This window comes from Amyelois transitella, chromosome 8 (assembly GCF_032362555.1).
Source record: "Amyelois transitella isolate CPQ chromosome 8, ilAmyTran1.1, whole genome shotgun sequence".
Classification (NCBI taxonomy): domain Eukaryota; kingdom Metazoa; phylum Arthropoda; class Insecta; order Lepidoptera; family Pyralidae; genus Amyelois; species Amyelois transitella.
The window spans coordinates 7823514-7836468 of NC_083511.1; the positions used below are offsets into that span (position 1 = coordinate 7823514).

Below are 12955 nucleotides of genomic sequence, written 5' to 3' on the forward strand. Positions count from 1 at the left end.
CCGTTTCTCTATGCCTTGCCAAGTTATACGTTTGGCAGGATACTTATTCTTCTAATTATACCAAAATAAATTTCATTTCTCCCTTATACCCACTATTCTTTACCAATTTCGATACTCCCTCTGTATCTACCCTACTCTGTACATCCCGGGCAGGTGAAGGTGCTAATCGATGCTCGCACGCGCATCACCGCCGTGGCTGCGTTCCCGGCTAGGCCCACTTTACCCTGTTTGTCCATTTTGTTACGTTTCACCCGCAAACGCCCTCTTCCGGCACGTTTGTTGGAAATATCGCCTTTTTTTGTGGCCGCAAGTGGCAAGCTACTTTTTTGGGTAAACAATTTTATCAGAAATAAAATTTAACGTTTTTCAAGAGAAGAAACAAGCTGTGATTGGTACTAAATGACATGGAGATTTGTAATTAAAAATTACTAGTCGCAAGTGGGTCTTTTTGAATCTTTGGAGAACTTCTCATTAGTTAAATTATTACTTTCTTTGAATTGATAACTAAAAGAATAAATCAAAACAAGGATTACACATGCGAAAATACGCATTTTACTCAGTATTATGTGACCTACGACGTAATATGTTTATGTCTGCTTACATAAGAGCAGACAATAGAAAATAAAAAAATTATACTAGAAGTGAAAACTCAAAGTGCTGAAAAACAAATAAGTATAATAAAACACAAGAAGCGAGTTAAATATTTAATTTCGTAATTTTCTTAGCATTATACGATTTCGTTCAGCATCAGAATACTTATAATTAGACACAGTAATACAATAGACAGTGCCACGCTATTAAACAAAATTTATTATGTATTTTAAGCGCATATTTTTATTTTACATATTGTTTGGAATGTCATACATCTGTCTTCTATGAATGGAATATTTGAGGAATGCTTTAAAATGCCTATTACATTGACATGCTGATTGGTGATGTAAATCTTTTGATACAGTTCAATAATTTAAAAAGAAAAATTGTACAAATTCGATTAAAATTTAGAATAATAAATAATTTATATGAATCAAAATAATATTTAAGTTTGTTGAAAAAAGAAAAACAAACTAAATACATACATTTTCTATCTCGGTCATTTTTCTTAACCATTTTATCTACTTGTAGTTTACAGGCATGAACTTAACACACTAGACACAATGCGAACGTGAGCCGCACACTGCCACCACACTATGGCACAGATCTTATTCATATATTAATACAATAATGTCCACTATTTACTTTGTAGGTACGGTTACGAACAACGAAGAATAGGTCCTATAACTTAACAGAATTGCATTGTTATATAAACCGTAAATTGTTATTAGATAAGAATTGTTCAGTATAATCCGATTAGCGACATAGAGATTCAAAAACCTATCACTCCCTCGACACTTAAAATAATATGTACAAACTTTCAAATCATACAATCAAATTCATAAACAGAAATAAAATGCCATACGTTTAAAGGTATGTAATTCAGTACGTGAAGATAAAGAAATCTAGAGAAATCTAGGTTACATCGACTGTGGCTTATCACAAGAGAGCGGTTGGTCGGATAGATTAAATACCCATAATTAAATACAAAACATTTTTAATACAATTTTACAACTAACATCTACGTTTACAAATTTTTGATTAACTTTTTTGATAAATAAGTAAACACAATTATTATTTTTATTATATTTACAAGCATAATAACATGATCCGCACTTAATTTAACAGTAAAGCATTTTAAATAATAACACACTGAGAATTGACGTAAAGGCGTTTTTGCAACACTTATGGCGAGCTAGCCGGAGCAATGAGGGTTACGAAAATAATGACGTCATACTCCTCGTGGCGTGCCGGGTGGACGCCGCCCCCGACTCGTCTCGTCCAAGCACCAAATTCAGCGGTGGTCTATCGGAAGACTCGTGACTGGAGACTACTATTTGCTCGTTCCACAGAAACATTTTTCCTTTTAGAGCACGATCCGACCGCAGGCACAAGAGCAAACGAGTGCCACGATGTTACACGGCCTTATGGAATTTCACAGGTCCGAACACCGACTCGACTTTTTCTCCCCATTCAAATGTTTGCTCCCCCGCATTAGCTACCATTCATGCGCCGTTTGTGACGCCGCGCCCACGGCGGCCCACCTAACCTACCAGTCCTCGTCACTGTTATAATACTGCGATAGTTGACTAATACTCTGTCCACTCACAAAGTTCTACAGCTGGCAACGGAACGCGCGAAGCGTTGAAGCGTGAATGAGCTGCTAAAATGGCGTCAAGATGCCTACGTTCCGTCACAGTTCCTTCGCCTCTGATACCTGCCGTGGTGGTGGCGTACCCCATGGCACGGAGGCTTGATCGAGTTCTGCGGAGCTGGCCGGAGACGTCGTTGCGGACGCCATTTTGGGAGATCCCCTGCGATCATTGTGTTGTGCCTATCCAGGTTGAAGTCGTCACCACGGCCCACCTTCATGAAGTCGAAGCACTTGTGTGCCCTCTCTGGGAAGCGACTCTTCCCGCGCCGCAGTTGTAAGCCTCGTCTGTTGAAGCCTATGTATCGATCTTGGTTCTTCATTAGGTGATATCGATTGTAGCCGTTGACAAATTCTTCTTTGAAGAGGCAGTTGGGCTGTCTCTCCGCTTGGAAACGTGTCTGTGAACAAATTCCTCTCATTAACAAGCTGTTTGTAGAATTCATTACTTTCGTAATAGCGTCTTTTGGGTAGTTATGATTAATGCTTCGACATTATTTACACAGTTCCATGTCGCTTTCTCGAAATAATACCTAATAATAAAAACACGTCAAAGTTGTTTCAAGAATTTGACTTCATATAACAAGTGAAAATATCGAAAATTTAAAACTGAAACTGTAGTTATTGTAAACCAAACCACTTGATAATGAAAGTTTCATAGACCAGCTATGAAACTTTCATTATAACAAAAGACAGAAAACTCGTTTTCCAATAGGTACTCACCAATCGCCTGCCGACTAATTTGGATCGGTTGAAACACAGGTACATGTCTTGAACAGGGGAGTGGATGAGCAGCTCCAGGCTGAACCCTCGGGTGCTGATGGTGAGATTCGCTGTAACAATACAAATCAAATAATTATTCTTTTAATTAATAGAAGAAATGTAATGGTTATCGAAGGGTACAACTGCTACTGCTGGTAAATACATCGTTATAAGTGAGAGAATAATCTAGCAATGTGCAAGAAAATATCTAAACACAACATTTTATAATTTCATTTTAATGTTTTATACTGTGTGTGCACAAAACCATATACCGATGGAAAGAAAATTTAAAAATTAAAGTATTTCTCTACTAACATCGACATAATGCGCGGGCGCTCGCCTATCTTCCTACTTTCTTCGACCTCCTGGGCTAACATATGAATTAATTAACTCATAAGCGTAAAGATTAATAAATAGAAAGTAAATATCCAAAGAATTTCTTATTATTACTCCCGCTTATGGTAATTTTTTCACCTGGGGTGCATACTTGACCGTTTAAAACCACGCCGCCAGCGCTCCAATCGAAATAAATTCAATTACTAATGTGTTAGAGAGAGACAAATAGAGGTGCGATGAAATAATCGTTAATGATATTTGAACACTAATAAAGTAAAAATAAAATGTCGATAAATATTAACCTATTGCTGCAGGCTAGACATTCAATACTTCGGAGAGTGTGGTCGGCTCACATGCGTCATTCTGATTCTTTAACATTCCGTGGACTTCAAAATTAGATTTACAGATTATTTTGTATACCAAATGAAGAAGACACATAGAGAAAACAACTATTTTCATATAAATATCTAACCACAGTGCAAAAGAAAATTTTAACACTAACCTAAATGTATTCATTTGGTTTATTTTTTTCTTTGGCTTCTATCTCTTTCACTCTCAAATATTCAAATAGTTACTCAACATTCTACATGTAAACTCATGCTACTAATAAACGTAAAATAGGAAAGTTCGATATGTAAGAAATCCAATAACTACACGATGGGACACGAATAAAAAGTATTAATAAAACGCCGTACAAGCCTATGGCACTGGCCATGTCATTTCAATTAACATTAAAAAAAACCGCTTCGGCATTCGACACGACATAAATTGTTATAATTTCGATGATAAGTGAGTGAGAGTGTGTGAAAGTGATAGAAGATATCTTCCGATAGCACAGTTTAGTTTCATAATTTTAGTACCTATGTGATTCTTGATATGTTTTCATAATTTTTCGACGTCCTTTGTAATTCCCTTTTATATACACCTAGAATTACTTTTTAATTAAAAAATCAGCGAATTATCGAAATTCACAAAAGAGGGGATGCCACTGTTGGTGTTTTAGTATGGCTAAACCTATAGTGGCATTGTTTTTAAACATTATTTTGTATAAATTCTTGTGCACACGTTTTTAAACGCGGCCAGAAAATCGATCAAAATGATCAGACAAGTTGAAACTGAAGAAACTTTGATACTCAGTCGCAATATAACCAGCAAACTATCAAAAATTTCGAAACTGTCCAAGTGCACAAATATTGCCCCACCTTGTAATAGGCGAAGGCTAATTTTGTAAAGACAACATAATCTTGAGCCGCTAACGTTTCTCTTTGAAGAGAAGCCGCCACATGAAATTTCACTTTTGTTTGACATACCTCTATAAATTTACAGCTATGCAATTCTTTGCATTTAGGGTGGGAAAATTATGTAACATAACATAACCTATATTCATGATCCGGTGTAAAGACCGTCATTACCGTGATTCTTAAGAAAAATACTATCTTTTTAGTGCCGTGATATTGAAAAAATTTAGTAAGTATAAAAATACAGAATTCAATATGTTGTCACTTATATTAAAGCAAATAAACTAATTCTCTCTTCTATTTAGCGAGTAGTAAATAACTTCATATGGACGAATTAAACCTACATGCTATGTATCGAATTGACTTCAACATAATATGTACCTACATTCATATAATCATGTTTATATCCCTTGCGGGGTAGACAGAGCCAACAGTCTTGTTAAGACTGATAGGCCACGTTCAGATAATTGAGATTCGAATATTGACTTCAAATCAATGACATTATGCACATATGGGTATTACATACTTCTAAAATCACTTCTCTAGAGAGGAGTCCGAATATGCCATTGATCCTGGATTGTGTAAGTCAGGTTTTTACACGGAGTGACTCCCATGTAACCTCTGCAGACTTTGCAAAGAACATAACCCGTATTGGATCACTCATGGATACACATCAAATACAATAGTCACTGGTTCATGGCCGAGGTTGAATTAGACCCTGCGAAAAGCGGTTTAGGTAGCGAAAATGTCCCTACAAAAAGGGGCGTGGTTGATAATATTATGGTAGGAAAGATTTGCAAACATTTGCCGCATGTCAACCGACATCGTGAGTGGGCAGCTAGTAAGGTCATTGCCCGATAAGGCTGCTGATAACGGCTTATCTGATTATCTCCAGAAAAATTCATTTTCTCAGCCGGTGAAAAGTTAAAACACTGCAGAAAATAATAAAAATAATGTATATTTTATTACAACGGTATCAAGTCTTTATCCTTCATGGGATATACAAAGCCTTTATTTTGAAAGCTGTGCTTTTATAAAATAAAATAATTGATTATTTTTTATCGAAAATTGTGTTATATTAAGTAGATATATAGCCTACGTTACCGCTAAAGTTTTTGCCCATTTGTGTATTGATCTTCATAAGAATCCCTAGTTTTCGAGTTTATTCCATCCATCCATCCACATAATAACGCCTATATCCCCTGCGGGGTAGAGAGAGCCAGCAGTCTTGAAAGACTGACCGGTCACATCCAGCTGTTAGGCTTAATGATAGGATTGAGATTTAAATAGTGACAGGTTGCTAATAAAAAGAATTCCAAGTTTATAAGCATATCCCTTAGTCGTCTCTTACGACATCCATGGGAAATAGATGGAGTGGTCCAATAATGTTTTATATTGGTGCCGGGAACCATACGGCACTGAGTTTATTTGTAACTAAAAATAAAAATCTTTTCGCTTTATCACATTATTATGGAAAAAAGTCCACGTGAAATCTGACCTAATCCCATGTGTACAATTATCAGGTATTAAACTCAGCGCGGTCAGTATCTAAAGGAATGCTTGTTTATCATAGTAATGATGATAGTTCTAATGAAATATGATAATTTGTAAGTACATAATACGATAAACTTGAGTCTAGGTATAGTTGAAGTGTCACTCTTCAACTATACCTAAGAAGAAGCATTAACTTCTTATTATGAACTATACTTCAAGTATATGTATCACGGAGGTTTTTTTTATTAGAATAAAAAAAATATTTTCCGAGAGAACTTAAGTCTTATTATATTTACTAACGCTTCCAAAGCGCATGTATAGAAGAAGCGGCGGAATAAACTACACTGCAGCATTTTCACCGAACATCAATTTTCAAATTTACAAAAAACCGGACGTCAATGTAAAAACATTCAAGGAAATATGTTGATACCAGCTTTCACCCGCGGTTTCGTCCGCGTGAAAAGTACCTTATGTCTTTCTTCGTATAAATATTAATTATAGTTTTTTTTTATTTAATTAGTAATAAATTAAAAATACTCAAAACATTAACATACCAAAAAAATCGACGATTGAAAAACAGCTTCACGCAATTTCCATTAATTTTAAAATCGAGTCACACTCACCGTGAATAGAATATTTTGAAGTGTCGACGTCATACGTCTTAATTTATGAAGCAACTAGCTTTTGCCCGTGGCTTCGCCCGCGCAAATGTATTTTAGATTATAAGGATACGCCATAAAATTTCACCCATGTTTTAATTAAGGACGTCCTGGTAAAGTGTCAGGTCAAAAGTACCCGAAACCGCCGAGCTTGCATGAAGAGAGTTATGAATGTGGATGAAGCAAAAGAAGTATGCAGGGATCGTGGCAAGTGGAAAGAGGTAGTCTCTGCCTACCCCTCCGGGAAAGAGGCGTGATTTTATGTATGTATCGTACGGGACTGTTTTAAGTTTATATTTGGTTTAAATTCATATGGCTTCTCCCGTCTTGTCCCGTCTCTTCTCGTTCTGTTCCGTCCCGTCCCAACCTGTTGTGTCCCGTCCTGCCCCGTCCAGTCCTATCCTGTCCCATCCCATCCTATTTAGTGCCATCCTGCTTTCCGCAACTGATACGTATTTTTTACTAACCAATATTTAAGACTTCTCGCACATCGACACCTATCAAAAAACGAAGTTTCATACAAACTTCCAACCCTTATTTTTCGCCCTTGAGATGCAGTTTTTAAATTCCAATGTTTTAATGATTATTTCATACATTCTAAAATTTCATGTGCCCAACGTTAAAATTGACGAAATTTCATACAAATTTACATCCAAACGTGTCATCCATTACATAGCTGTCATTTTACGTCAATTACATAGCTGTCATTTGCGTTTTGTTATTCCAAGTCTGATTCTTTTTTGTTATACCACGTTTTATAGTGACTGACGTTTCATGTCAAGTCACACGGGAACGCTGTCGAACGGGATAAAAAGTATCCTATGTCCGTCTCCTGGCTCTAAGCTACCTCCCTACCATTTTTCAGCCAAATCTGTTCTGCCGTTCTTGAGTTATAAGTGGTGTAACTAACACGACTTTCTTTTATATATATAGATTTGTATAACATATTTTGACTCAGAACGTACACTAAATTCTATCACGTACCTAACCTACTCATGAATTATTAATTACTACATTTCTGATACGTCACAATATATTTTTAAGTATTACAAATGCATAATAGTTTTTGTCATATTGCCATTTGTTTGGCGCAGTTGTCGGGTTCTTATAGAAATAGATTTAATTTTAAAATAGTAAACGAGGTATCGCTTGTTGCCGTCAAAATAACTTAAGTATAATATTATCTACTATCGCTTTCAAAGCATACAATTTTCGCAGGTGTAGAACAAACTACACTGCAGCATTTTCACCGAACGTCAACTTATAAATAGAGATTCTTGACTTTGAACCTACCTTCTAAAATCCCAGGGTGGATCTACGGTCAGGTTTATAGAAAATATTTAAATAAATAAATATACACAAGACAAATTACATAGATATAGTATCATAGAGTTATAGTATCTCGTAGCACAAGTTTCTAACTTACATTGAGCCAAAGTCAATCAGTTTAATTCTTTTTTGGTACCATATTTCAAATGACAGAAGCATGAAATATTAAAGAGTTTTCAAATAATTTGAATACCATTACATTTCGTAAGTTGTAAAATATTTGCTTAGTTTAAAGGATTAAACGATTATAAATTATATAGTAGATATTTATGGAGATAAACTAAAATTATAGATATTAAACCCGTATTTACTAGATAAAGTTTGTAATTACATAATAATTTTAATTTATTTTAGCTGGGTAAATATTGTCCATTTAGCTATGTGAGTTTGGATTTTATTTATTAAAAAAATATTTCGCCATTATAAAATGTCTCATTAATTATAAATAATTAATTATAAAAGGCAATCAAAAATATGTCCACATACCCTACATCTATATCTCTTACTAACATTATAAATGCGAAAGTCTGTCTGTCTGTTTCGCTTTCACGGATAAAACGCTGGACCGATTTGAATGATGTGTTAAATTACACAGATATAGAATAGACTATCGGGAGTAACATAGGCTACTTTTTTGGATTCCCGCCGATTGAAGCCCCACGCTGAAGCTATTAAGCTAATAAGAATATTGAAAATTTCTATCAATTCAATTTATAAACACAACCTTTGACTTTGTACAAAGAAACAAAAGAGAGCTAATTGTCTCGTGCTTAAAAAAACAGCCGTTATCGTTGTCCTTGCATCCACCAATCACAGAGCAAACATTTTAATGACATAGATTTACGTAATTTGCGTCACACATCACGATAACCGTGCACGTTGGCAATGACTTATAAAGTAAGGCTGAACATATACGAAAAAACTAGTTTGAGCCTAATGCTCCGTCCGTGTAAAACAAAAAGTATCTGCCTAATTATCATTCTATAAAAGACCATATTTTACTGAAAAACATACATTGCATGTATGCATATATTTCAGCTGCCTCAAAGTTTAGACCGTAGGTACATAGTCTGGTAGTACTCACTAACTCTAGAGTATATTGTATTATTGAAGTTTTATCAAGTAGATTGTAATGTCAAATCCCAAAGTCTAATATATTTCTCAATTCCTAACGAGATGCTTAAACCAAATAATCTACGTACGTAGCATTAAGATAGTAGTGGAGACGACAATGTTTACAAGAGTAAATGCGGGATAAGCTGTAATCGGGATAAGGCGGGATGGCGCTGCGGTAGGTAGGTATTTGCCGGGAAATTCAAGATCTAACAGCTTCCTTGGTAGCCGGTGTGTTCGCATTGTTAAACGAGAAATTTTATTTCTTTATTTTGTTACTTATTGTTATGGGTAGTGAATGAGAACGTTAGAAAGGTAAGGCAAAGAACGTATCTTGATCAAACTGGGAACATCTTGACGAAATGTCAGCGCAAGCGAAATTACAAAAAGAGTGATTTCAATCAGTTAATCGTTTGGTTATGTTATCGTATGTAGGTATGTCATTGCATCGCCCCAGCTATTATTGTATTATGAAAATGTATTTTATGTACACTCGCAATTTGTACTGTTTTATTATACACAGACAATATTATATGGATAATAGCTGATAGTTAAGTATTTTAGACACGAGATTTACAATTAGCCGACAAACACCCCCGCAGTTTAGCAAATAAGAAAGATGTATGTGTTTTAGAAAAAAAAATACTAAACCTTAGAAATCTTATGTAAAAATAACACATCTTTTATACATAATGATCTCGCCTCTTTCTTATAATGGTTTCTACCACTAAAGGAAAGAGGGGAAAGGATGTAGTCTCTATCTAGAAACTACATCTTTTCGCTTGCCATCGTAAGATAGTCATGTCACGAAAAAAAAGTATGTCTAATGGAAACGTGCACCGAAGCAGCGCCTTGGAGCCGGCGACAGAAAACGCACATAAGCTGTAAACGAGGATTACCCGTTACGACTTGAACTGCTGTAATCTGACCAAATAACAGAAGTAAAGACATGCCGCGTCTCCCAATTAGTGGATGCCGTAAAGATTTACAGAAAAACTGAAGAGGCGGAAAAACTTTTGATAGTTTTTATGATAATCATACATAGTGTAATTATTTTGCGAAAATATCACAATATTCATTTAATCGTAGTGTGAATTGCAAGGTGCCTACGAATATGTTAACGACATTTTATAGGTATATATTGACATAATATACCTATAAAAAAACTTAATGGTGCAACACAAATATGTATCTACTTATTTCTGGAGATTTATTAGCTTATTTAAAAGTTTATTATTGGACAGTTTGATTACCTATTATTGTAGTTACGTGATACAAGTATAATTGAATAAATTGAATTAATAATTGGTTTTTCATTTTAGAAAATAAACCTGAATAATTTTTAATATACGTTTGTAGTCAACTCATATTCACTTAGTGAAAGATTTACTTTAATCAATCGTATTTTCAACTTAAGTCAATAACAGTTCTTTGATACATTCAAAAACATCTTCCTATATCAATTCAAATATTTATTATCTTGATCGATTAAACATGCAATTATCTCAATTAAAAGCATAAACACAATATTATTAAATAAAACTCATTTCTAACAATGAAGTCAATAAAATTATCGTCATAAAATAGGATGGCTCCATCAAGTGCATGTTTCTTTATTATTGCCGGTTAGCATTCTAGATGTTTTATGTGTTCCTAGTACCTAAGGCTCATCTTTTCCTTATCAATGTTGCTTGCATACACGGTGATGTGACAGCTTCGAGAGGCAGTGTTGGTTAAATAAAATACTACACTCGTGTTAAACAATTTCAATTTAAGTGCGGAAGTGTGTTGATGTAAACCATTTTAATTTTTAACACGAAATTTTATTTGCGTCGTATAAAAATATATCCGAATAATATTATTTCTGCATCCGTATGACACTTTGGGAAATTAATTGTATTTATATCTCGTTTTATTAAAATAGTATCCTTGAGTTGAACTTCAGTTAGACATTGTGAGGTATTATCACAAACCTCGAACTTAAGAGCTAGCATTTATGGTAATTGTCAGCGTAAATTTCTATTTATTTCGAACCCCGGGCTCCGAAGCGTAGCAGTGGAGAGTGCAGCCGGAAACACGCAAAGATGAAACACAGACGTTAGTTGACATTGTGTGAATTAGTTTAAGCCTCCTATAATTACGTAACTATTCAACAACAAGGTAACCAAAGCATAGTGTTCCTTGATCCATCACATCATGAGATGTACTCGTATAGTGCGGTATCGAGTTACTGCAATGACCACAGACTGTGGCATTGACACGGTTTCCTGACGCTAGTCAATATTATTGCTCATCTGAATACCTAATATTCAATAAATTAATAGAACTCAGGAATCTAGCTTTTACAAGGTATGTTTCCTATAGTAATCATTCTTATGTTTCCTATAGTAATCATTCTGTGACCACGGCCGCTGTAACGCTACGGAGGAACTTTGTCAATATAAATGCGCGTGTAAAGTACGATTCCTATGCAACGACAGTTTAGTTATTAGAAAGATAGATCTAAATTTAGCTATAAAAACCACGGTATGGTTCTCAGAATAAAGTAGAAGACAAAACAATGCATCATCGTTAATAGTGTCTAAAGGATTATTTGTAAATATAATGCATCCAATATTATATACCAAAAAAATGTATTGAAAAAGCTTCGGGAAAATTCAAGTCCTTTTATTATTTCCTCATACCTTTGATGAAGAAACTCGGTCGAAAAACGAATAGTTTCGCGATAACTCAAGAGACACGTGTCTAGATTACCATTCAAAGATGCGTTTTCAGGCCTAAAGTAGGTGAAGTACTAAAACTGTGTCACATCCCAGCCAGCCGATATTGAGTTCTAATAATATTAGAAATAGGAGCTATGTATTCGTCGCTTATCGGGTGATATGATTAAGAAATTCGTCGATCGAAATAGGGTCAAATGCGTCGATAAAACGCGGACATCATTGTGAGATAATAAAGATAAAATGACCAATGGAATTGTTTTACGTGATAAACAGATATTTAATAAACAATTGTAAAAGTTAGTACTTCATGTAACCTACATATGAACATAAAATCACAATTACTTGGGACGGAATATTCCCTCTTTCTCTATCGTTACGGTCAACCCTAATAGAGACGATGAGAGAAATTTCTTGAAAGTGAATAGCACCGCTGGAATAATGTTCTACAATAGCACAGTGTTTCTTACAATCCACATTTATGAAGGTGTTTAAATGAAATATTTAAGCCAACAGTACAAAGAAAAATACCTGTAGCCTTTCGAAGTCACAAAAGAAATGTGTTAAGACTCTGTTTATATAAACAAAATCGCTGAGCTACAAAGTAAAAGGAGTGTTTGCTAAACGTGCGTATTTTTTATTCGCGACAAGTTAGACCACCCAACTAGCGAAACAGATGTTAAAATAATAACAATTAAATTGATAAAACATTTGTCTGTTTGTTTAGCTATCATGATTTTTGTGTTATTGTGAATACAATGTAATGGAATGTTTTAATTTGACGCAGATTTTAATCTTGTATTGGAATTTACGACTCAATGAAATGTTGTTTGTTTTATTGGTATTGAGTCAAACAATCCTATAAACAACTATAAATATTTGCTAATTCTGATGATATAAAACTTGCTAAATTATTAAAGCACGTTTTTACTAGACATACATACAAAAAAACAACACTCCTAAAAATCTGCAGGTCATGTTTATAAAATAAATCTCAAAACAAAAATGTCATCACGCCGTCGTTTTATAAATACCTGTCACTTATATCAATAAGAAGCAAAA

The 12955-nt window shown here is 34.6% G+C and overlaps 1 protein-coding gene across 2 annotated transcripts in view; it reads right to left on the bottom strand.

Annotated features, from left to right (window-relative positions):
* Positions 1-697: 697 nt before the first annotated feature.
* The window catches only part of LOC106137572 (uncharacterized), a 91394-nt gene continuing 79136 nt past the window's right edge, over positions 698-12955 (bottom strand). For both annotated transcript variants that reach the window (XM_060945563.1, XM_013338420.2), the window contains 2 exons: positions 2966-3075; positions 698-2643 (listed from right to left, as the gene is read on the bottom strand). In XM_060945563.1, coding sequence (XP_060801546.1) covers positions 2275-2643; positions 2966-3075 — 479 coding nt within the window. In that variant the 3' untranslated portion in view covers positions 698-2274. The remainder of the gene's footprint in view (positions 2644-2965; positions 3076-12955) is intronic.